General features: G+C 36.4%; 1 protein-coding gene across 3 annotated transcripts in view; it reads right to left on the bottom strand.

Annotated features, from left to right (window-relative positions):
• LOC113057832 (protein FAM13B-like) overlaps window positions 1-27,542 on the bottom strand; it is a 43,543-nt gene that overhangs the window by 11,849 nt on the left and 4,152 nt on the right. For all 3 annotated transcript variants that reach the window (XM_026225367.1, XM_026225368.1, XM_026225369.1), the window contains exons 2-10: window positions 23,576-23,734; window positions 21,155-21,335; window positions 18,393-18,602; window positions 18,005-18,182; window positions 17,122-17,260; window positions 11,176-11,291; window positions 2,108-2,149; window positions 308-427; window positions 78-189 (exon numbers count right to left, since the gene is read on the bottom strand). In XM_026225367.1, coding sequence (XP_026081152.1) covers window positions 78-189; window positions 308-427; window positions 2,108-2,149; window positions 11,176-11,291; window positions 17,122-17,260; window positions 18,005-18,182; window positions 18,393-18,602; window positions 21,155-21,305 — 1,068 coding nt within the window. In that variant the 5' untranslated portion in view covers window positions 21,306-21,335; window positions 23,576-23,734. The remainder of the gene's footprint in view (window positions 1-77; window positions 190-307; window positions 428-2,107; window positions 2,150-11,175; window positions 11,292-17,121; window positions 17,261-18,004; window positions 18,183-18,392; window positions 18,603-21,154; window positions 21,336-23,575; window positions 23,735-27,542) is intronic.

Below are 27,542 nucleotides of genomic sequence, written 5' to 3'. Positions count from 1 at the left end.
TCCTCTTTTTCTCAGTAACTGTAACGGATGACATTTTTATAATGAATTACATGTAACTAGTTACTCCCGAACATTACCTCGCTGTTCTCTGTTGGCAGGCCCTCCTCTGTAACCTCAGAGAGAGTCTCAGATTCAGACCGCACATCTTCATGCTCCTCAGACCGCGGTGTCTTCTGAGGAGGGCTGTTTCTGTGGAGGAACATGCATATAGATTCACGTTTATACACGTTATGCCAAAACATCAATGTTCAAACATCAGATTCATGCATATAAATGCCAGGGTCGGTGTGTGTATTGTCAAACTCACCCCTGAAGGGGTTTGGAGTCCAACGCTTGACACTCATAGCTGCCGAGCTCCTTGTCAATAGACGTCTGTAAATCCAACAAGTGCTGTTCCACTGCAGCACGGATGCTCCTCTGGATTATACTGCAGATAAACACACATTCAGGGCATCTGTCACAACTTTCCCATCGAGACCAGAACACGCAGTACCCATATTTATCATAATTTGACCTATTCAACAAGTTCAGCCAAGGAGTCTTCACCACAAGCTCAACATCCTAAAAAACAACCCTCCAGTCTGAGCACCTCAGATTCTTGAGTCTGAAAATAGAAGTGTTTTGAGCTTACTAGACTTTCAGTACTCTGACACCCAATATGGGTGTTGAAATTCATCATGATACGGACATGGACGATTCTGCATCGATGCAGTAATAGACCACATAATTGATTATAGCCTACCGACGTCACGCAATTATTAAAAAATGCACACACTATTTTTAAATCCGAGATCTGTGCACATTTTGGAAAAACAAGATTTGTGCATGCTAAGCATGTCTTTTTCACGCATATTGCACACTGTGTGCTTCATTGCACAGGAGGTTTGCTGTGAGATATGTGTGCATTCACTTCCCGTTATTACAGTGTTTGACTTTACTTGTGCTGTCTGGTATGCAGTACATATTAGATGCACGCACTGACAGACTTTCACGTTTGCTTTGCGCTTGCTTGTTCAGTAGTTTGATCACGACTGCAGTTAAACGAATCTCTGAATACTAATCTGATACGAAATTAATGTAAACAGTCAGTTTTGTTTTTAGGACAACACATTTGACATGTGGAAACAGATCTGTGCATTAGTGTGAATGCACTATGTTCTCATCAGTAATAATCAAAAAGCAATAATGATGAGGAAAAAAGAAAAACCCATAACTATGATTGTCTGTAAACTTTCAGATACTTAAGGTACTTTTTGTTTAGCATTTTACCCCCTTTATTACTTGCATGTTTTAAAGCAATATTTATTTGGTTAAGTTCTTAAGAATTAATTATGAAATTGTGATTATTTTAAAAAGTAGCCTGCTTATATAATTTAATAAAAATGCACAAGATAAATTTGATATAATCGTGATGAGTCACAATCACTGTGGGTGCCAAAATTAGGCAAATAAATCATTAGGAGTTGTTGTGCTGTGGCTCATTGTTCGCTATGCTGCAGAATTTCATGAGTAGATGCACTAGTTTTTCCTCAAGCTGTTCAGTTTCTTTAATGTATTTTCTGCTCTGAGGCCATTTCAAAATTGGATAATATTCTTCCTGCTGCAACAATATGCTTCTGATAGCCAAGGCTTAGCTGAAAAGCCATTGGCCAGTATCTAAAAGCTACTGAATGAAATTATTTTATTGTTCTTTATGTGACGGTGTTTTTTTCCATTATGAACACAATTAGGGGAAAGTCAACAATGTATGGCACTATTCTATTTTTCACAAAGTCACAAAATCGAGACGGTCTCTCATGGCCTCCTTATCTGTTTTTAAGACCATAATCACATTTGTTCAGCTACATTTTGCCTTCTGTCCACCTAAAAGATCTGTTTATTGCATCCAGTGGCCTTTTGAGTCAACAAATCTGATTTAGACCAGGGGATAATTGCATATGGTCCAAATTAACGTCAGTTAAATTTAACTTCAAATGGACTTATTGGTTAAAGAAAGGCGAACAAACAAGACTCAAACTATATAATTCTAGACAAGACTTCTAAGAATAAAATGGAATGAATTATTTTCACATGCATCTATTAAAAAAACGAAAAAGTAGACACTTACGCAGCAGATCCTGGAAGAATGCTGATGGAAGAAATGTGCGAACTGGAAAGAGAGGAAACAAGGAGGAAACATTAGGATGACTAACTGTATGAGTTTTCCTACCCAGCATCCTTATATAATAACGCTTATGTGCCACTGGGGCAAAGATAAATCAATTAGCACACATTTCACAAACGAGTCATGTACACTGCAGAAAAACATGTTTTTTCATTTCCTGTAAAGGCCACAGGAGATGTCAGGAGTGTCAGGAAGCGGGAATCTGAGAGGAACTGAGAGCAGGGTGACTTTGCTGTCCCATGAACAAATTCACACATGCTAGGAATGCTTACTTTCATAATACTAGCCGCCCGCTACTTGTTAGCACCCGTGTCAGGTTCTGGGGTAGGAACAAATAAGGCCTTGACTGATACAGCAGGTGCTCACATCAGCACACAAACACACACGCAAACCAGCGTGTGCAGAAACATGACAAGTGTGAGTTCCCGTGTTTTCTGACAGCAGCTGGGTGGTCTACGGTACAATGTCTTCCCCCCTTAGGCTCTCTAGGCTGCTAGGAACGCTTGAGTCCAACCCATGTCATCCCAAAATCCTGAAACTTTCTACAAACTACAGACTCTCTCATTTTTTTTTTTTTTGTCAGTTTTTGCAAATGATTTTAAGATTTTGAGATCTCTTTTCTCATTCATAATTTCATGTAAAAAAATAACCATGAAATTAAATTTCCACTTAATTATCCCCTCCTAAAATATTGAATAATACTTTAGAAAAATATAAGATACAGTCACATGACCAGCTAATACTTTATTCTAATTCTAATTCTAATTCTAATTCCGTTCCAAAAAAAAAGATTTTTTTTTTTTATAGGTTCTTCAAAATGCTCTTTACACTAAGAAAAAAAAACACACAAAAAAACTAATACTTAACTCTTGGTGGTCTTTTAACCTTCTATGATTGCCTGTATAACCTTATGAGGTCACAAATACAAAGTAGAATCAACTAAAAAGTGAAAAAGTTGAAAAAAGTAAAAAGTCTTAAATCGACACAGTAAAAACTCCTAGACCGAATTAATCATCTCACTTAACTTAATTATTTCATTTCTTCTGCAAGACCTCACCTGAGCTCTAGTGCTAATGATTCAGCTTGAGAAACATTAAAACTATACTGATTCATGAAACAGAGACATTTGGCTAATACTGACGGAGTAAAAAATAAAATCAAAATTATGAATCCATTTATGAATTAGACCTACATTGTAACCAATATATCAGAGCATCACAATCTTCCTGGTCTTATTGTGCTATGCACATAAAAAAAGTGCCATTCTTTACACATCAACATGCATTTTACAAAGGGATTGAATCAGTTTAAGTGAAGCAAAGGACAGAAACATTTTACAGCTCTCTTCAAAGTGTATAAAATGTGATCTAGTTAAACAACACAATGGCGCTTTTTCATATTCAGTGTTTCTGCAGGTTATGAAGGACAATTTAAGACTTTTTAAACACCTTTTTAAGACAAAGTAAAGAACTTTTAAGGACCAAATTGAAGGGATCCCAAATAAGTCAGCATGTACTCAACATGTCAACCCAATAAGTCTAAATGTAAATGTCCTGGGTGAAGAAAATGTGTTAACTTCCAATATATCTCCATTACATTTCAACTTTTACTGTACAGTACCTTCTGACCACAGTGCAAAAAAAGTGATTTAGTATTTTTGTGGTGTTTTCCAGTGCAGATACCTACAGATTCATAAATCAAGATACATTTACTTCAGAAGCAAAATTACATAAGAAATTGATTCAAATGGAAAATTTCTTTTTTTCTATTTGATTAAAAGTGAAAACTAGTTTTCAAATCTCACTTGAGATTTTTTTGTAAGCATATTTCCATTTAAGGCTGTTTAGATATTTGTACTGGAAAACCAGACAGAAATACTGTTTCTTTTTGTTTGGCAGTGCATGCAACACTTTAATGCCATGACTTTAAGGCTTTCTGCTCTGTTTAAGATCAGCAAAACCTCTGGTATCACTAGAGTAGAGCCCATAACACAATGCTTTAATGAAATTCATGCTAACGCTAGCTGTAAACGTCATCAGTGTCATTTTATCAGCAGCAGTGGCCAAAACACACACACACACACAACACTCTTGGCTTGTGAATTAAATGCTGCATCATGCAGTGATCCATCAGTTTCACAATTCTGCCCGAACCTGCATCTCTCGTTTTTACCAAATAATCGTATTTCATCAGCAATGTTGCGTAAGTGAGCAGAGCTCTGAGAGGCAGTGAACGTCACAAGCAGCCTTGGTCCAAAACCAATAAACAAGAAAAAAAAAAAACATCAATCCACCTCAAGAGCTTCACACACAGCCTCTCTCGCAACATCCCCAGCTTGTTTTCCACTGAATCCCTAGAGATTTTCTCCTCTGAAACATTACCTCTGGAGAAGGACTTGACAAGCCATGCTGTTCGCTTTGGTTCTCGCCGGCGAGCCGTTCTGGTTGTTAACGTTGGGCGTAAGGTTATCCTAACTGGGCACTTTGAGGTGCTAAAGTCTGGATGAGCAGGTCAAAGAGCAAACACAGGCTGCCGGCGCTCATTCTGCGGAGTCCTGTATGTGCCGTCTGCCTGTGTGTGGGACTCAAGCACTCTGCTAAAGAAGTGCTGCAGTGGAAACGCTGGACCCTCGCTTAAATACACCACCGTCTGACGCAGCCTCGTCGCTAGTGCTCTGGGCCAATCGTCTCTCCACACACACACACACACACAGACAGAGACCTCCCTCCCCAACTCAAACACCTGTTAGACTCTTATATAACCCTGTTACTGTCCAAACAACAGGCATTCTTCATGCCTTACTGCACCGCCGTTTACAGTGAAGAGAATCACCGACTGATGAAATGACACATAAATACGTGCATAATGTCACCGATGTCATCTTTAAATCTGTCATCATTCACTCACCCATTTAATTCAGAACTCATTGATTCTTCTGTCCTGCTCACTAGCAACTTACATTTTGGTCTGTTTCTCACACAAAACCATCATATGGCTTTAGAAGACTTGAAATGTGGGATAATCATTTGGATGACTCTTTGTGTCACTTTCAGATTCTGTCACTTTTATAACAAAATTCAAACAAATTACGTTTTTTTTTGGTCTTTAGTGTGCCTTGAACCTAAAAAAAAATATATATATATTTTTTTATTTAATTGAAATTGAAAAATCCGAATTTAATCTTTATGGTCTTACTTTTTGAAGGGCTAAAGTTGATTTAAAATGGTCTTGTAATTTAAATGTTTATATGTGACCCTGGAACACAAAGCCAGTCTTAAATGTACATTTTTCACAATTGAGATTTTACATCATCTGAAAGCTGAATAAATAATCCTTCGGACAATATTTGGCCGAGATACAACTATTTGAAAATCTGGGATGCATATTACTGAACAAAAATTCAGTTTTGATATACTTAAGGTACATATGTACAAAATATCTTCATGGAACATGATCCTCAATATCCTAATGATTTTAGGCATAAAAGAAAAATCGATAATTTTGTGCCATACAATGTTTTTTTGGCTATTGCTACAAATATACCCCAGCAACTCCAGGGTGACATATGAAAATATTTTTTTATTTGAATATTCACTATTACATAAATAACTTCATTTCTATTTTTTTGAGGCTAAATTAAACATTTTATTTCGGTTATGCGGTTATAATATATATATATATATATATATATATATATATATATATATATATATATATATATATATATATATATATATATATATATATATATATAAATTTCTTTGCATCATTACCACAGGATTACGTTTACAGTTCTAAGGATGAGCAAGTGTATAAATTAGCAGGAAACCAAATAAGGCGGCTCCACTTCAGATGCAATGACTGAGTTATCATTCCCAACGTAATTTTGATGAGGTAATATGAGAACTAGAAACCTCATTTAACAAGAGCGATACAGAGGATGGCGGAGTCATACAGAGGATGTCCTCATTGCAAGTACTCTGATAGCTTGGTCACAGCGAGTATCAAATTTCCCATCATGTTATGCCTGCTTCTCGACATGTCCAGGTTGTAGGATGTCGAAAGAAGGGTGAAACCCAATAAATGTAGCTGGATGCCTGCGGTAAAGCTTAAAAAGAGGAGTAGAAATGAGTTATTACACTTTCCATGTATGGCTGCCCAGATGGGCCAAGAGATCAAGTCGAGTCAACACTGCACTTGTTTTGATGGCTCAGTACAAGAGTGCATGGGAAACTTAGGAGACTCGATCCAGAAGGGAGACACTCAAATGTGTTGAGCTGACACAGATCTGTGCAGGAGGTCCCAGCATCTCCAATGCAACAATATACCACAGTCCTCAAACTGTAGTGTGCATAGTGATTGAAGATTTAAGCTTGAAACCAAAAGGTTGTAGGTTTGAATCCGACAATGGTTAATCAATGAGCAATCTCCATTGTGCTCCAGAGGGATAGTCACTGGAGTTTAGTGGCTCTTTAGCTCAACTGGTAAGATTCCCAGGGATTGAACATAAACAACTTCATTGCACAGCAATGTATTTTTCATATGCATGCCGAAACGAAGATTTTCTGTACAAATGTAAACTCTATTCAAAAACATAATCAAGTTATCAATATCAGCATGAACAACAGACTAAAGGAACGTTTAGTGAAGGTGAAAGCATATATGAAGGCTTCTTTATCTATTATTTGCTAAGACCTACACTTGAAACCAAAAGGTTGTAAGTTTGAATCCCACAATGGTTAATCAATGAGCGATCTCCAATGTGCTCCAGAAGGATAGTCACTGGAGTTTAGTGGCTCTTCAGCTCAAATGGTACGGCGGATGATACACGGGACAACTTTTTTTTTAGCAATGTTTGCTTGGGCGCTTTCCCATTACGAATTGGTAAAAATTTATATCTGAATACTTTAGATCGGTCACATGCCCCATGTCTCACCTGGATACCCGTTGATGGCAACATTGCTCAAAAAGTTGCCCCATATATCATCAGCCATAGATTATGGCACTAGCAACATAAGGAGCAAGGTTGCAAGGACACGTACAACTTTGAAAGTCACTTTGCAAGTCATCAAGTTATCAATATCAGTGTAAACAACCCTTATTTTAAACTACAGTCATCTGTAAGGAATGCTCAGTGAGGGTGAAAGCATCTATGATGGCCTTTCCATCTATAATGTAAAGCTGTGTTTCAGGAAGTGTGCAAGTAGTAACTGACCCTTCCACATACAGACCAATGCTGTCAGAATCTGTTCACACGTACTAAAGCTTGAACAACACGTCTCAAGAACACCATTTTAAGGCTGTGAAAAATATTTTCCATAGCTGGTGAAGGATACATTGCAGCGCTTATTTTTAGCTTTATGTGCGACACCCTTTCAGATTCCACTGGGGCACAATGGGGGTCAGTATAATCACTGCAGAACCCCTGCAGCTCTTTCTCAAGATGCCACGAAAATACTGATGCTTTGACCCTTTTTCCTCATTGTATAATCTACATGCACACATGACTGTTCGATAGCCTGTTTGACTCCAAGTATACGAGACCATATGTTCACCGATGCTTTGAGAAGCATAAAGAAATCTTACAAAACATAAATGGAAACTGAAAATACAGCTTGGGAAGCATTTATAGCACATTGTTCATTCTCGAAATTGAATGCTCTGTAGTTAATCATTGATTATTTGCAATCCTGACGCAACAAAAATGCCTTGCAACATATTATAAAAGCTATAAAATGCTATCTGTAACTGCTGTGAATGACAGGCCATTAGAGATACCATCACAACACCAAAAAAAAATAACAATGCTCCTGTATGCCTCTGTTGTGAAACGGCCCATGTCTTTAAGGGAGTTAATGATGTAAAAGCCTTCTTGGCCTTAAACGGGTCATGACATAGCCTAATTTTAAAAGTTTTTAAAAGTTTTCTGCAGCCAAACAAACCATTTTCAGTGAAATTATGGGTTTTGCTTGACCTTTCCTTTAAAGCTTCAATGTAATTAGCCACTGCAATGCTTGGTTTAACATCTTTGCATATGAAATAAATAAACTAAATAACCAAATAATTCAGACTTTTTATGTGCCCTTTTTTATTAAAAAAAGTGATGTCTAAATGTTTTCATATATTTGCCGAAACTACTGGAAAGAAATTCTGTAAATATGTCCAAACATTTTTGTGCTGAAAAGAGCTATAGACGAATCTTCTAAAAGCCTGGCACTAATTAACAGCTTATTAGACCCAGAGTGTTTAGATGTGCTCATATTAATTAGCAGCTTTGCTCCGCCCATTTCCCAGCTGATCATGATGTTTGGTTGTGTCTGACTTGGACTTACTGAGGCAGCTGCCATCCAAAGCTGTTCATGCAGAAACTAAACACTTCACAGTGTGCAAGATTAGCAAAGTGTACCAAGATCATAATACTAGTAGATATTAGTAGACAGACAGGCGTCTGGAGCTTTGCCACTCAGAGAACACGGTCTGAACTTGTTTTGGTGAGGATAATTTTTCATGCAACACAAATGCAGATTATACTTCTGTTCCAAAACCTACCAAGATGGCATTTTCCAGCATCACGTGTCCTCCTGACAAAAAGATATGTTGTAAGCCTATGCTGCCTTTTAAGATATTAATATTGTTCAAATTCTAAGACAGCAGAGAATGCATCCTTCACAGAAAAGGCAATACCAGAATGCATTGCAACAAGCTGACCAAAAAAAAAAGATTTGTTTTTTTTGGAAAGGAATTAATAATTGTAATCAGCAAGAATGCATTGATCAAAAGAGATAGTAAAGACTAATAATGTTTAAAAAATTCTATTATACAGTTTCTATTCATCAAATCCTGAAAAATATACTTCTCAGTTTCAACAAAAATATTAAGTAGCACGACTGCTTTTCTATGAAATAGAAACAGTAATAAAAGAATAATATGAAACAACATCGATAATACAGTTTCTTGAGCAGCAAATCAGAATATTACCGTATTTTACGGACTATAAGTCGCACCTGAGTATAAGTAGCATCAGTCCAAAAATACATCATGATGAGGAAAAAACATATATAAGTCGCTCTGGACTAGAAGTCGCATTTATTTAGAACCAAGAACTAAGAGAAAACATTACCATCTACAGCCGCGAGAGGGCGCTATAGATGTATAGAGCGCCCTCTCGTGGCTGGAGACGGTAATGTTTTCTATTGTTTTATTTCTCCTGGTTCATGTCAAATTAATTTTGATAAATAAGTCGCACCTGACTATAAGTCGCAGGACCAGCCAAACTATGAAAAAAAGTGCAATTTATAGTCCGGAAAATACGGTACAATGATTTCTGAAGGATCATGTGACACTGAAGACTGGAGAAATGATGCTGAAAAACCAGATTTGTATCACAGGAATAAATTATATCTAAAAATATTGGAAAACAGAAAGCAGTTATTTTAAATTATAATAATATTTCACAATTTTACTGTATTTTTGATCAAATAAATGCAGTCTTGGTGGGCATAAGAGACTTTTTTCAAAAACATAAAAAAAAAACCAATCCTTTAAACAGTAGCTTTAGTTGAATACTGAATACCTTTTCAACACTCATTAGAGAGTTACATTATTAGAAAAGCAACATGTCAAAATCAAAACTCAACTGTGAATAAAGTTTCTTGTATGCCGTTTCCATGATGCAATGAGTCGATGCCTATGAATGTTATAAATAATTCATTTCTTAGAAGGGAGCGGTTAATGGAACCAAACCAATGACAGAAGCAGAGCCAAACAAATCAATTATTTTTTTGGAAAGAATGCAAGCATATAAATCTGTCTCGCTTCAGCAAGGATTTCTCAATGTTGTTGTACCACATGCCAACTCTCAAGGCTGTTTCTTTATTAGGATTAAAGGTTAAAGCATTTAATCACAGAGCAACTGTCCAAACACCGTTACCTTCTCATCACTGATCCGAGTCACAAACGTTTCACATTCTCTCCATTTAGTCTCGATCCAAAACATCTATCCAATTTAGCTTGGGTCAGACAGAAACATGCTACCAATCCATTTCGTGTTACCTTACCAGACACCTCATGTCTCAGGGGAAGAGTTACAGGTCAATGAAAGCCATTAATCATAATCTCCACAACCTTACATACCATGTTTAAAATCTAGAGCATGTCTATTAAAACAGATCCCAGACTCATTGACTTGATATGGCTCTGAAGTGCTAGCTTTATAACGTGGCATCAAGGCAAGGCCACCTGACATTTAGGTCACTGTGGGTTTGAAGTCACCCTCTGAAAGCGTGTCCCGATCACAGCTCGGACGGCTGACAGGTCAGTTATGGGTTTCAACGTAGCGGGAAGATTGGGATCAGGGACACCAGTGTTAAGGAAGATAAAAGATAATCATATTTTAAAGCAGCTAAGCTACAGCTTACAAGTAATTAGCTACACTACAACATGCAAACAAAAAAGTAGTTAAGGGCAGAATATGTATTTTTTTTATGTACTGTATAACTACCAACTATTTGATCATGCAATTTATAATTTAGCAAGATGCATATTTTTCTGTATTGTTAATTTAACTTTTTTATTGTTCATTCAAGTCAACTCCCATTTAGGGTAAAGCATTACACTTTAAACAGATAAATTCATAGCAAACAATCAGAAAAACTGGAATACAGCCTAATTTGTGTGATTCTAAATTATATGAATTATAGAAAACATCATTTTATTTCTAAATTATGACAATTTAGACATTATAAGTGCACCTCCAAAAAAAAAAACCAAACTAATTTTTAGTTTTTTGGTGCATTAAGAAAAACATGTCATCGTGAGATAAGAGTTTAATGCGTGAATGTAGGCTGTGCTACTGTGACTTTAAATACACACACACACACACACACACACACACACACACACACACACACACACACACACACACGTTCATATTACACTGCACAGGGTGATGCCTGTGAGGGATCTCAGACTAGACAGATCCCAGACGGAGATGTTTCTAAAACTGCTTTTACCTGGAGGAGGGGTCGACATGGGCATGTTTAGGGGACAGGGAGGAAGGACCATCCTCTCCGTCCCGTGGGAGCTCCTCACAAGCCTCCAACTTCTCTTCCTCCAGGAGCTCAGTGATCTATGGGGTGAGAGAGAGGGGAATATTAATATCATAGGCCTGCTGACACCACTTCAGCAGCATTTATCTCATTGCATTAATTAGTCAACATTTTAAGCCTCATGTGATATCCAGGCATTATGCAACAACTAAGCCAATGATGTAATTTACACGCTTGCATACGAGATCACACGCACGCTGTGGGTGCAACCGCTTACTCATGACATCACAAGTGAGAACTACAGGATCTGATGTTATGGTTTTGATGAAATTCAAATAGCATTCAAACCTTGGCACATAATGTTCAGGGCTACACATCCAAGTGTAAAATTCTATCTGACAGTATTTAATATCAGACCAACTTTGGCTCTAGCGCACAATCGGATGCACCGTGCACCTGCTGCAGTATCGCAGCCTTGTTGCCAACGCAACCGTTTCCCTCCAAATCTGATTGGGCTGCTGTCGAGCGTCCGTGCAGATATGAGTCACATGCAGCGTGCAGAACGGCTGCCGTATTTTCACACATCTCTATACGCTTACAGCCACGGTTCACTCTCATTTATCTTCTGGACACTGAAGCTCCAGATTGTGATGTAGGAACTTTCATCCCACCTGCCTTTATTTCTCCAATCCTTAGGGATCTCACCACGTGATTTGCTCTGCCTTTTTAGGAAGACAATGCAATTACACCAAAACCATGCATTGTAATTATTCAGCAATAGCACAACTCAAAATGTGCATGCATGTAAAGATCTTGCATAAAATTGCACCTTTAATGTATCTTTAGATAAGATTGCTTTTGGATGAAGGTGCCAAAAGCATTACAGTAAATCTGCGTAATGATGCATAAAGCTAGTTGGTTGTTTCCTTTGAAAAGATAAGCTTTTACATCTAGCCGTAAACTTCCAGAAGTTTTTTTTTTTTTTTTTTTTTTTTGATGTTTCAATGGACACAAATAAATGAATTCCTCCAAGAAGCTGAAGCATGCAGAACCTCAGAGGCTTTGTTAATGTGCAGCCTCCAGATTACACAACAACATCTGCAGACACATACACAAACCGAAGAGGAAAAACAACCCACACAAATGGAAAACGCATCTCACTGCCTCTGAGGATCAGAAAAACAGGCTCAGCAACTGTGTGCTGAAAGATCTGCAGTGCTGCATGGTGACCTGCTTTATTTTGTCTGAACATTTCAGGGCAGAGACAGGAATCAGAAGAACAAAAGGACACAACCTTTTTATAGACACTAGAGACTGACTGATAAACACACAACAATAAGTGTTGCTCGGGAGATTAGGGCTCGGTCACCAGTCAGAGTCATGCATACTTATATAGACAGGACATTTTCCACCTTTGATCCAAGTCTAATCTTTTAGTAATACGTAATTATCAAAATAAATTAATCTTAGGTACAGAACAAGTTTATGTAACAAGGCCTGCCAAGTCAAGTTCAATGCTAAAGCATGCCAACCTTGACATATAAGATATATAATCAGAGTTTGGGAGAGTGTCTGAAACGGGACACACTTGGATATAAAGCTGTGGATATTAATTTCAGCATATGCCAGCTTCTTGAGCACTGGCTTGAATCCAGATAGGCCATCCAGGACCCCCCCACTGCTTACATTTGTTGCTGTCCCTTCTGTTTCTCATGCAATTCTTATGCAATTCAGTTTTTTATCCTTCTCAGCAGTTGGGACTCTAATGTCTATTATCTCACAGCACGTCTGCATTGGAACCATCTGAGGCTAATAAGATCTTCGGTTTCAACCTAAATTATCTTTCAAGGGAGCATGTGGGTCAGCTACAAGCAGACTAAAAGCAGGGTCTTTTGATTTCAGCGATGCGGAAAATGTTGACAGAATGGCAGAATCCAGTCATAAAAATGACATTTTCAATATTTAATATTGTAAAAATTAATGTCATAAATTAAGTTGTTTTTATGCATTCAAATTATTAGATATGCTTAAACACAGAATTAATTAAACAGAATGCGAGAAAAAATAAAACACTTCATAGGGCCCTAAAAATTATATTTTTGCTAAACTTTTAAGAAATTGATGTAAAATTGTTCAAGTTTCATGATTTCAATTAGACATATTTTTTTATAAATAAAATTAAATGTAACCATCAAAGAGGACTCCAGAAAAGTGTAAAAAAAAAAATATATATATATATATATATATGCATGTAAAAAAATAAATAAATGGAATTTTGGACAAATAAACCCAATTTCACAGAGCCCTACTAGAGCTATGGTCCAAAACTTTATAAACTTCGTACCTAGTGTGCTTTTTAAAGCATCATCATTGTGAAGGCCTGAATATTTAATTTGGCAGCAAAATTGTGTGGTCACATTTACAGTTTTTTTTGCTAAATTGTGTAATTACAAAAAGAATCAGTTCAAATATTTCCACACTCAGATTTTGCAACCGGTTCAATTCACACAAAAACCCCATTGCTTTCCAACAGTAACTGCTTGGTTTAGAAGAGTCATCAGTGTGAACTGTGGTTTATATATCGCTATACAACTGACAATGGATCTTTTTGCCCACAAAACTGTGCCGAAATTCTGCAAAAATTTTGCTAATGTGACCACACCTGTACTATTTACATAGTATTTGTATTAAATGCTGCGGTGATGATGCATTTTGTTTCCCAAGCAGGAAGTTACAGTACAGAAAGCCCAATAGGATTTTCCCACTGGCTTCTGGATTATTACAGAAAATAAGCTCTGTGACAAACAAACTTTAATTATTCTTACATGCTTTGTTCCTCATAATAATCCTCACAAATCAACACAACTTCTATGAATTTGAAATCAGAGGCTAAACACTGGCTATAAATGAAATACACAACTGTCGCATAACTTCAAGTTTCATATGACTCTTTCACTCGTTATTTAAAAAAGCATTTCCCAATAGTCTGAGGTAGAATAGTTCACAGAAGTGTGATTATAAACTCTACAAGTCTATGGAAGTGAAAGGGCTATAACTGATGTATTTCACGCTGTAGAATAAATTGAAAAAATATCTTGAGCTTCTGTTAACCACAGACCCTACGTCATGAATTTAACCAAAAACCCATTCAAAAAACCCAAAACGATGAAACCAAGAGTGCTAACTCATTACTGGCTTTCGGCCTACAGAAATACATCCTCTCTGCAGAAGTCTACTGGAATCAGTTGTGAGTTACGTCTGTGTAAAGCATTACAAATCAGTCATTTTAGAGGTTCAAGGACTGTTAGAGTTTTGCCTTAAAAGGCAGCTGTCTTTGTAGATTAGGCAGCGCTCCAGGTTATGTCTTTTAGATTAACCTTTCCCAGGTCTTTATATTTCTGCCTGTTATGAAAGCGAGACGTCCCTGGAGACCATCACAGGTGCCAGAACCAAACTGACATCACTCGGTTATGTAACTGCGGTTAGTATTGTCTTTGTACAAAAGGGATTTTTTTTTGCCAGTTTGACGCATGGGAGAAGGAGAAGTCTCTTGGAAAGAATTTACAGCCTATTATTAACCGTTTGGTGTGTATATGAAGAAAGCAGATATTAGGTACTCTGTTGTGGTCAGAAATCTCAAGGTCCCTAAAATGCCATACAAATGAGATTTAAACCAATCTGCACTTGTAAAGAAAACCAATCCCAGCTGCTCCTCTGGTGTGAGAGAACATGCAGTCTGCAAACGCTCACAGACTGAACGAGGAAACACGCCTTTGGAAAGGATTTCAGCCAATTACATAACACTGCAGACATATTAACCTTCTAACACTGCTTTTCCTTTTTCTGTGCTTCACATCTGCCTGTGTAAAGTGCTGCCTCTACCTGGAACTGGGGCAAACCCAGCACATTTTAAAAGCTTTAAAACAAACACAACGCTTAAGTATATAATCGCAAAATCGCAATATCGCATTTAAAAGGTTTGGGCAAGTATTTCATGAGGAACAAAGCTAATACCGACTTACACTAAGCCTTTTGATCTAGAAAACCAATGTACAACTGGCCCTGAAGCATTTTTAAGCGCTGCACTAACAATTAAAGATCCTTTTCCTATTTAGTGCCCAACCTCTGGAATAATCTACTGAGAGACACACAATTAAATCTGGATTAAAAACCCATCTCTTTAACCTGGCTTACACATAACACACTATCGCATTTCTATAATTCAAACCTACTTTAAAGCATTGTTAGACTGCATTAATGAGGTCAAGCGAAACCGGGAACACTTCCCATAACAATGCATCAGAAGAAGAATGGCATCTACGCTAATATTAGTCCGTTTCACCCATATGGATCCAGTCTGTATCCAGATCAGATGAAGGATCAGCACCTAGAGATTATCTCTACAGCCCTGAATGTCAGAGGAGACCATGCCAACTAGATGTGCTCCAGAGATAGATCTGTAAAGACCTCATGACGAGACGGCCATCGGGACAAGACCACAGGAACCAGATGAGTCCAATCTGACTTCTTGTGTTGCAGTCTGGAATTAAACCCCATCATCCTGGTTTCGTCTGGCTAGAGGAGAACTGGCCCCCCGATGGAGCCTGGTTTCTCCATTTCTGTCACCAATGGAGTTTTGGTTCCTTGTCTACTATCTGAAATGAACTGAGCTGGACGATGACATCATTGAATCATCAATGAACTGACTTCAACCGAACAATTTACTATTGTCTTCATGCATTATCGACACACTCTTTACCTATCTGCTTTGACACAATCTGTTTTGTATAAAGTGCTATATATATATATATATATATATATATATATATATATATATATATATATATATATATATATATATATGTGTGTGTGTGTGTGTGTGTGTGTGTGTGTGTGTGTGTGTGTGTGTGTGTGTGTGTGTCTGTGAAGGTAATTGAATTGTGATAATTTAACACTAGCAATTTGTTTACGGTCTTAAGGGGTTTGGATTAAATTGCCACAAACCACAATTTAAAGGGACAGTTCACCCAAAAATGAAAATTACCCCATGATTTACTCATCCTCAAACCATCCTAGGTGTATATGACTTTCTTCTTTCAGATGAATACAATCGGAGTTATGCTTAAACATGTCCTGACTCTTTCATGCTTTATAATGGCAGTGAATGGGGTTCAAAGCCCCAAAAAAACGGTGTCCATAAATCATAAAAACATAGTGTTCCTGTAGCTTAATTGGTAGAGCATTGCGCTATCAAGCGCAATGTTGGGGGTTTGATTCCCCCGGGACACATGATAGATAAAAATTGATAGCCTGAATACACTGTAAGTCGTTTTGGATAAAAGCGTCTGCTAAATGCATACATAAAAAAATGCTTTACATGACCGTGGGGGGGTTAATTAAGGCCTTCTGAAGTGAATCAATGCGTTCGTGTATGAAAAATATCCATATTTAAAATTTTATAAACCGTATTCTTTAACTTCCGCTAACCATTGCAGGTGCGTTCACGAGAGAGCTGCGTTCCGGTGGATGCATATACAACATATTTCTTTTAAGTATATTCAGATTAACCATAACACATGTATTGGTTTTTTTAATGCACTGCTACATCTCTTTGGATTTTCAATGGACAGTGCTTCAGCCGAACTACTATCATTACATTTGAAAATGGACATAATACAAATTATATGCATTTCAATTATTTTCAAAATAAACAGGCTATAATCCACTATCACATGCAAACCACTGAGAAAAATATAATTTATTAATAGTGTCTGTATATGTGTGATGCACGCAGTGATTAACAATATTATCCAGCAGAGATCAGGAGTCGATTGAATGGTACTTCCTTGTCATTATCTTTCCAGGGATTGACTAAATAGCATCAGAAAACACATGGGGAAGAAGGTTCACCTGGTCGTTAATGGAGCTGTAGTCATTGGTGTTGGAGGTGTCTTCATCCTCCGAGTCAAAGAACTCCTCCTGGTTCTCCAGCAGTTCTGCCAGAATACGTCTGACCAACTCTCTCAGATCCTCCACATCTGTCTCTAAACTGCAGAACATACAGGATTATATCAGTTTAATGGAGTGTGTCACTGTTGTTCATGGTGTTAAAATACTTCCTTCTATATCAGCTTAATACATCTGTAGACTAATTTTCCTCAAGTGCAAACACAAATATTGCTCTATTTGTCTGAGCATCCAATCATATTCTGGACTCTAAAACATTAATGCTCGGGAATCAGTTTTGAAAACACTGTTTGGTGTGCATAAGGGCCGTTCACACTGAAGGCTTTTTTAACTTCCAGTATTAAAGTTGATTAGTATTTTATGTTTATATTGAGGACTATTATTATAATTACCAGTAGGCTACCACTCAAATGTTTGGGGTCATTACGACTTTAAGAAATTAAATGCTTAAATTCAACGATCCATTAATTTGATCAAAACAGACAGATTAATTATTTGACAATAAGTTTAAGAACATTAATGTACATAGTTTTTTAGCATGTTGGTGGTTTTCAGTGCAGGTCATTTTGATGGATAAATATCACAATTATGCATGACATGTAAATGGAAGAACTGTTAACCCTTTTTTACTATATTTTTTAGAAAAGTGTGCTTCAAAGAAGATATTTAGGATAAATGCAAAATGCACAAATGCTATAGCTTTATAACAACCGCTACATTAATATACATTTCATTACATAAATAAAATAAAATTCCATAAGAATACCCCACATTTCTGCCACAATATCAAGTGTTCCTACATTATATCCATGTCAAAGCATCTTACTGGAAAATGTCTGGCCCGAAAACAGCAGCGAGAGCTCCTACGCTCCAGCTCTCCTCCTGAAGAGACGCCACACCAGACAGAAACTGGCACAGGAAGCGGAGCAAGCTGTAATTGACCTGCGGCAGCTGTAGAAGGAAGTACTTCATGTTTCTGCCCAGCTCTTCCTCACTGCTGTAGTCTAAAGAAGAGCAAACAGTTATTACGCTAGGAGGTCAGCCTGCTGATGCAAAGGTGTGAAAGACACCGGCCGTGCTTTGATGATGCAATCATATTAACAAGTCTTTCAAGTTGACCAGAACATTCCAGAAGATAAAGCAAGCATTCTAATGCAGAGAGATACAAGTTAAGCCAATTCGGACAGCTGGTGGGACAACAGAGCTTCACCCACCTTGATAGATCTGCATTATTTGAGCCTGTAAGCCTGCAGGGATGATAGGCTCGGGGAGCTCCTGCAGGAAGAGGCGAAGCAGACTGACGGCTGACGCCAGGTCGGCCTCCTTCTCCAGGTTCACTTCTACACCACTGTTGTAGCGCTGCTTGAGCCATTCCACGCGCTCTGCGTTCCCATTCACTAGAAACAGACCCAGGTGCAACCCTCCTACAAAACACGAACACAGCTAACTCAGAAAACCTATGTGTGGAATAACGTAAAAACAAGTCACTGAGATCAATAGCGCTGTCAAAATGACTGAAAAACGAAGCTTGAATTTTCGACTTTAATATTATCAAAATTCAAAATTATATTCGAATCTAAAAGGCATCATTTCAGTAAGGGGGAAAAAGCTTTTTGCCTTCTCTCCTGAGGCCACAAGAAGGCGCATTGCGCAAAATATTATGCACGTTTCTTTAAAGCGTAATAAAATAACACAACTATCTTTGAAAAATAAGAAATTTTTTCCTAAAAAAATAAATAAATAAGAAAACAATAATGTTTAAAATAATGTTTTTAAACTGTATATAATCAATAAAGCTGCCTAAACAATAATAAGAAAAAAAATACCATGCATGTATGTATAGTTTAATACAAAGGACTGAGAACCAATCACAAAAGTAGGCTACTTTCTTCATTTAAAAACATGAGACACACTGGGATGGTGGAAAAACCGCCAAAAAAGTCTTGAGACGTGTTTTTTTAAAGTTAATCTTACGTTAATTTTATATGACGCGAGTGCAACGCTGATAGATGGCGCTCTAGAAAATGTGATAAATATGCATTGTGTGTGAACGGCTTGGTTTCAGGTTAGACGTAAACCACATCTTTTCAACACTGATGCTCTGGTTTTCCGCAATATTTTGAATGGACAATGTAGCAGCGCCGTATCTAGTGGGTTTAACTGTATAGGCTAACAAAAGCATTAAAATGCAATAACACTACATCGTCATCACATGACGACTGACGTAGACCTAAAATAATTCGAATGCAATGTTTTTTAATTCTTTTAATTTGACGAATATTCTTAATTCTATTTTTTTTTGACAGAGCAGAGCTATTGCTCGTTAAACGTATTATCCCATTAGTCAGATGTGTTAGTATGATAACCTCAGCTACGCTGTCTTCGTCTACGAGATGATGAAACAGTCATGCAGTTTCTTTTTAAAAACACGACTGAGCAAGTTTACATTATTCAGCCCAAATGTTTTGAATAAAACCAATAACGTATACGTGTACGGCTGGCTTCTTGAGTGTGGCACTTTTAAAACAAACTATAGATATCTGCCAGATCAGATCAGAAGCTTCCTTAAAGCTCAGCTGGCAAGTCACTGGTTTGTCTAAATAGCTTGAGTACAAAAACATGCTTCTGGTTGAAACGGTGGAGGAGAAGTGCCAGTGTGCTAAACTCTCTGAGAGGAAGAGCTGGTGTTTGGGGACATCAGCGGAGGCTAAAGCCCTTTAAAGGACTAAACAGCCCTGCCAACATAGTTTCAACATCCTCCCTGTGCTGCAGTTTAAACATCAGGCTGCAGTCCTCATCTCTTTAAAGGGAATTTTAAACATTCATTTATAACTAGAAAAATTAATTAGTAGGTGAGAGACTCTGTGTAATAATACAGTGCCATTATAAACTCCTCGGGCTGAATAATGTTCTCATTTTCACTTTTAACTCAGCGATGTTGCACAATAAAGGAAGTGCATCTTTGATCAGAGAGTGCAGTGAAGCCATCGTATCGTGCAATCAGACCAAACAACATTTTTGGCTTTATCAGATAAAAATGTCATGCCTCTGCTACTTTGAAAAAAAAAATAAAAATGCTACTATTTATGTAACAACTGTGCAAGTTTACTTTTCCTCAATTTCACCTTGTTAAAATGCTTTGTGTGTTACACAACCTTGCTGCATATTTGAGACTAAACCTTTGAGGGGTTTTGAAGTCATATTAAACACAATTAAAATGAAATCACATCATATTTATTACACAACCTTTCATAGTTTGGGATTGGTTATAAAAAATAAAAATAAAAAATATAATAATAATAATAATAATATATATTTTGTTTTTACTACTTTTGCTCAATAAGGTTACATTTATTTTTATAAAGTAAAAGCTGCAATATTGTGAAATATTATTACAATGTAACAAGTTGAAAACTGTTTTCTATTTATTTATTTTAAAATACATTTTCAGCAGTCATTCCCCCAGTCTTCAGTGTCACAAGACCATTTAGAAATGCTGATTTGGTTTTATCCTGAATCCTGAACAGTGGTAATGCTTAATATTTTCATGCAAAACATTATTTTATTTTCAGAATTCTTTGATTAACAGAAAGTTCAAAAGAAGTATTTTTCTGAAAAATTTTGTAACATTTAAAATGTCTTTACTGACATTAATGCATCCTTGCAAAAAAAAAAAAAAAAAAAAAAAAAAAAAAAAAAAAAGGCTTATTGACCCCAAACTTTTGAATGGGAATGTATATTTTATAGGCAAACTGATGAAGTTAAAACCAAGTGCATTAATAAAATATAATTAAAACAGCATGGTATTCCAAAACCACAACACAACTGATTATTACAATTATGTTTAAAGAAAGAAAAGTAAGTAAGCTTACCTTCTTTGACGATAATGTATTAATTTGAATATATTCTTGAATGTATTATGATACATGTACATTATGGCTAGGAGAAAAGTACCACGATGGTACCCCTAACTTACCGTGCTCTTCGATGTACTCCACGATGCTCCTGACCAGAAGGGGGACCTCATGTCCCGGTTGGCCGCTGTGCTGCACCTCCTCCAGGGGGATCCCGAACACTCTGGCCGTGCCGAGGGAGTCGCTGAGGGAAGTATTGAGGCTCTTCCTCATCGCCTCCACAGCCTGGCTGCTTCACTCCGTCTGCACACAGAGATGCCCAGAACAAGGTCGTGTTATCAGGGGTGGGGCGCGAGCTCAGACGACAAACACAAAACAAGCTGAAAACTGTAGCCGGACCTCTCCCATCTCACGAGCAGCGGTTCTTATCGTGTGTGAGCAAAGAGAGCTTTGTATTTGATTGTGCAGCTGTCAGATGCAGCACGCAAATCCTTTTTAATGGTTACATTTAATTGTATTTAATCAAAAAGCATAATTTAATTCATTGAAATCATAACACTTATACATTTTCACAACAATATATAAATTTTTTTACAAAGATTACATGTTTAGGGCCCTATGAAATGTTTTATTTTTTCTTCACCATATGTTTTATCGTTACCTAATTCGGTGTTTTAGCATGTCTAATTATTTAAATGCATAAAACGTTTTCTTAGGATAGCCTTATGAAATGTTTTTTTTTTTTTTCTCAGAAATTCTGTTGTGTATTTACATTTTTCTGGTTATTAAATGAAGGCATAAAACATTCATTTAGATTTTCTAAACTTTATTTTTTGGTAAACAATGGGGATTTAGTATTAGAAAATAAAATATGGAAGAAATGTTGTGTGATTATTCCTTAAAAAAATAATGTTTGTTTTAGTAGTAGTGGGCTATGTACATTCTGCTGAACAATAGTAATGCATTTATGGCAAAAACTTGTCTTTAAACTAAACCAGACTTTTATTTTGACGGGTTGCTGTGAATACCTTTACAGTTCTGTGTATGTGATACTACAGTCTATGATGTGATATGTGACGCTAGTTTTACTCAAATCAAACGGTCAAATGCTCATGAAGTGACTCCCAGAGCAGTTTTGGAGATGTGATCTATGTGTTTACGTCCTCATTTAGTGAGATGACAGATGCTGAAATCACACGCGCTTCTGTGTGTTTAACAAACGAAGTCGCACTTCTGCGTAATTCATTAACACAGATACGTAGAACATGCAGGATTCATATTTACATATACTTTTCTGGCTTAATATTTACAGGTATTAGTCCATATCGCAATTTGATGTAAGTGCAATGACCTACTTTTGATTAATTCATTCAAAATTGGACAAATTCTGTGACATTCCGCATTAAACTGTAAATTCCATTTTTGGTAACACTTTATAATAACTGCATGCTATTAATCATTAGTTAAGCATTAGGAAACAGTTAATTCATCATTTATAAAGCATTAATAGACATTTATAAGCAGTTTATAAATACAGATATAAATGCTTTATACCTGATTTAAAAGCATATCTATAATGTATTTAATAATTGTTTTTTCATACTTTATTAATGATCAATTTATAATTTCTAAATTAAGTATAGCATTATTTACACACCAGTTATTAAGGAGTTGTCAGTGGTTCATAAGATCACTTAGAAATTGTAAGTAAATGATTAATAAACTATTTAAATGTGCATTCATCTTTTTATTCAGACATATAGTAATAGTTACTTGTAGTGTTAATAAATGTTTTATTAACATGTGTTTCTACTGTAATTCAGGGTTAATTCATGTAGTTGTTAGTTAACTATTTTTGTGAGCTCATCTAAAGTGAGGACTATTTATGCCTTGTAAAGCTTTTACAAATGAGATTTAAAGGCTGTTAATATTTCTATGTTCTGTATCACTGTGTTGTGTTTGTTTCCGTTTTTTGTTTAGAAGATAACTGAGCCTTTAAATATCCTTTATAAATGCTTTACAAGGCATAACTAGTCCTCACTTCAGATGAGCTCACATAAATAGTTAACTGACCACTACTAAATGCTTTATAACTACATGAATTTACTACATTTCTTGTGATTTTATGAATCACTGGGAACTCCTAAATAACTGGTTTGTAAATAATGCTATACTTCATTGAGAAATGATAAATTGATCATGAATAAAGTATGAAATTACACATTATAGATATGCTTTTAAATCAAGAATTTATATCTGTATTTATAAACTGATTATTACTGTCTATTAATGCTTTGTAAATAATGAATTATCTGTTTACTAATGCTTAATTAATGATTAATAGTGTGCAGTTATTATAAAGTGTTACCCAATTTTTATGACAGGATTCCGCGATTCCATCCGCGTTTTCTGCATCATGGAAATCATAGGGGCCTAAGAGATACCTGATGTCTTCATGACAACACCAGCTGTTCTCACGTTTCTTATCTTAGCAAGTATGACTGCAATTTGAATAGATTTTTAAGTCCCAGCCGAGCTCTCACCTTGTTGTAGAAATGCCCAGAAGTTCACTTTATCTCCTGCTCCACTCACAAGTAGGAAACAAATGGTTCATCTATGGCTGCTTCAGGTTGTGGCAGAAGATGAGCCTGTAGTTCCTCATTGACAGACCGCAAATCCTGTTCAGGACGTTAGTGGTTAAGCTGGAGGAAACAAACAAAACACAAAAAACAGCAGCATCAGCATCAAAACGGATAACAATCTTTCTGATTCATACGAATTTACAAACCACTTAGGAACATCTGTGGTCTGACAAACATCTAGTGAAGTTAAAATCTCAATTAGGAAGCAAATACAGCAAGCAATCTGCTCGCCCTGCTGTATCTGGCATCACATGAACCACGTTTAATACTAAGTGGAATTTTAATCCAAACAAGGTTTCCAATCATGCTCCTGAAAGCCTTGATGCTTCACTTTCATTTTTCTTCGAAAAGGAATGTTAATAAAAGTGTTCCAAGAGTCTAAACAAGGACATTAGAAATCCAAAAACATGATAAACCTACCATTAAAAAGCTTGGGGTTGGAAGTTTTGTTAAAGGGATAGTTTACTCAAAAATTGTCCCAAAAACCACCCTCATGTTGTTCCAAACCTGTTATACCTTCGTCCACAGACAGCAAGGGAACGACTACATTCAAGGCGAAGAAAGGTAGTAAGGATATCAGTGGTTCAACCGTTCTGTTATGAAGCTACAATAATAGTTTTGTGCAGAAATGTTTTAATGGTTTAAACCCATTTAATGTTTCTGAAATCTCTTATACTCACCCTGCTGCATTTATTTGATCCAAAAAAAATTACAGTAAAAACAATAATATTGTGAAATATTATTACAATTCAGAATAACTGCTTTCCATTAGAATATATTGTAAGTTGTAATTTATTCCTGTGATTAAAGCTGTATTTTCAGCATCATTCCTCCAGTCTTCAGTGTCACATGATCTTCAGAAATCATTCTGATATGATGATTTACTGATCAAGAAACAGTATTATCGATGCCATGCTGATTCATATTTTTATGAAAACAGTGATTTACAAAAGAAAAGTATTTACTGTAAAGAGAAATCTTTTGTAACGTCACAAAAACCCAAGCTTTTGAATGGTACTGTTCTGCAATCACCTGTATTTTAGGTAAAAAGCAGTCTTCCAGACTAGACTTTTTCTCTGAAATAGTACACAGTGTTATAGTTCAATAGATCTACTCCATTACCTGCACTATCATTTACACAAATGACTTTTTAAGACGTTATTGACACTGTGCCAAATCACAGACCTCTTTAGCGCTTTAGGCACGACTGGCTGCTGGACACCATGTTGAATAGGAACAAAATGTCCCAAAACGAATGGGAAATATGTGCGAACTGACCCCTAAACAGTAGATGTTCAAGTTTCCAGACAATTGAGAGTAGATATGCTTCTAATCCCACATATCCCGCGTGATGACCTTTCACTCACAATGTTCACCATTGTTGGAGAAGCTAGAAGCGGCTCAGAGCTGAGACACAGTATGACTTTGGCTCATTCCTCAGATCTCTGGAGAACACATAAAGGGACGATACTGGAATTTTCTGCAGACAAATATCTCAGCATCTCCTTGGTGACATGATGTTTGTCTCACTGTGGTTACCAGTTACTTGGGAGAGTTTGTAGACGCAGTCAACGAAAAGCATGCAACAGATTCACAAAGAGTGGCTGCAAACACTCCAGAACATTCCCTGGAACAACAGTGTCCTGAAGATAACCGAACACGGAGATTATCAGCCTACTGATAGCACACAGCCCAAATCTCAAATGCCAATGATTAATTAATAACATATCTTTGGGAAAATTATAGGAGGAGCTCAAGGTTAAAACTAGATCTGAGCGTTCTCCCTGTAATTTAGGCAAAGCACTTTATTGTTGGTTGTATCTGGTAATCAGGTAACAGGTGATCAGTGGAAATGAAATGAATGCAATACTTCAAATTCTGATATAACACTTTATGGCACTAGTAGTAAAACCTTTGATATTCATTTTAACAGTTTCAGAAGGCAGTACTGCACTCAAATGTCTTTAAATGTATGCAATTAATTCACCTCAAACCTTTACACAGCAAATAAATCACTCTCATGTGACTAAGTTTTGCACCAGGCGATTAAATAATGTCTGATGTTAGCCACAGGCTAATAATAAATAGTTAGATTTGGTAACACTTTAGTATAGGGTCCAATTCACACTAATAACTAGTTGCTTATTAGCATGTCTATTATTAACATACTGGCTGTTTATTAGTGCTTATAAAGTACATATAATGCATGACATCCATAATCCTACCCAATACCCTAAACTTAACAACTACCTTATAAACTATTAATAAGCAGCACATAAGGAGTTAATTGAGGCAAAAGTCATAGTTAATGGTTAGTTAATAGTGAGAATTGGACCCTAAAATAAAGTGTGACCTTAGATTTTACTCACCAATGACTGAGCATTTGATTTTATAAAACATTTGCAGGAGCTAGTCAGTGATTTTATTGCTGTCAGAATCCAGAATGTCTGTGTTTTTTTCTCACCTGTGCATTCGTCATTCGTGCAAGGTCATTCGTTAGTTTAATTGCTTTTTCCACATCGTTTACAAGAGCGGATAGGTCAAAAAGCTTTGAGTTAATGTGCATACACTTTAAATATGGACACTTTTATAATATTACGTCAATGCTCCACCAAAAATAAAAAAAGAGAACAAAAACCACCTAAACTTTTGAAATGGTTCGTAACGTTTTTTTTGTAAATGTATTAGATATGTTTACATAAATTAGGGGTTGCACAAATAATCATTTTACTAGTCATACAAGTCAAATGGTAACCTTATGTAAATAAAAGTTTGAATTACTTTATGATTGCCAAATTTACAATTTTTTTTTATTATGTGACATCCATCATTTTGAGTGATAAAATGCAAGACCGAAAACCATTTAAACCATGGCATGTACATTTTCCTGTAAAAATATGGTATTTAAATAATAATATAAAATAAAAATGGGACATTCTTTTCCTGTTATTTACTTAAATATGAATCACGTGACTGAACACATGTGCAGTGGCTTCGTAGGATTACAAAACTTGTTCCTCCAATGTGAATAAAAGCGCCATCGCAATTTACAGACGATCCCATGAGAAACAATAACTGTCTGAATAATAGAGCTTCCTATTTTATTATTGTTAGTTTTTTTTTATTACAGAAACATTGCTTTCACAGGTCTCGGTGGCATTAAAGAGCTAGATAAGTTGGCTAGCCTGTGTCTTTTAGTTTTGAAATATGGGAAATATGGGAACTTAATAATAAGCAGAACAGGGCAAACACACAAAAGAAAAACCCTGAGGTCCTATGTCACAAAGAGTGCGGGTCATATCACGGGTTGTATATGAGAAACTACAAAGTAGCTAATCAGGTGCTGATAACATTCTGAAGGGACGTCTTTGCTCCTGACCTTAAAAACTAAGCAATAGAGAGCTACAGAATAAATTTAGCAGTATTTATAGGAAGCAAATGCAGTCAGTGGCCAGTTTCACACATCAAACTTGGTAAATTACACTCGAATGGACTATTCTGATCACTAAGTTTTATTTTGTTTACATATCTATCTGGTGTTTTAATAAGCTGAAGGATAAACCATGTGCAGATTCATCAGGCAACAACCACTGAGAATTTTCTCCTCATACAGTCTAAAATTGGGTTTGAAACCGCTCATTTCCTACCACCACAAACATGTAACCAATCAACCCATTCACTTGCAAGATGGGGATTTTCATATCATAAGCAATGCATTTCTACCCGAGGATGTTGATTTCTGGAAGGCGGCTGTAAGAGATGGGGAACAGGAACATGGTTTGTGCAATTACCATACAAACAAATACAGACCCTTCAGACGACTCAGTATAATTTGCTCTTCCTCTTATTCTTTTGGAATTAAGTTGTT

This window comes from Carassius auratus, chromosome 39 (genome assembly GCF_003368295.1).
Source record: "Carassius auratus strain Wakin chromosome 39, ASM336829v1, whole genome shotgun sequence".
NCBI classification, from domain to species: domain Eukaryota; kingdom Metazoa; phylum Chordata; class Actinopteri; order Cypriniformes; family Cyprinidae; genus Carassius; species Carassius auratus.
Note: the sequence above shows the minus strand (reverse complement) of the source record. Positions and strands in the feature narration are given on the sequence as shown.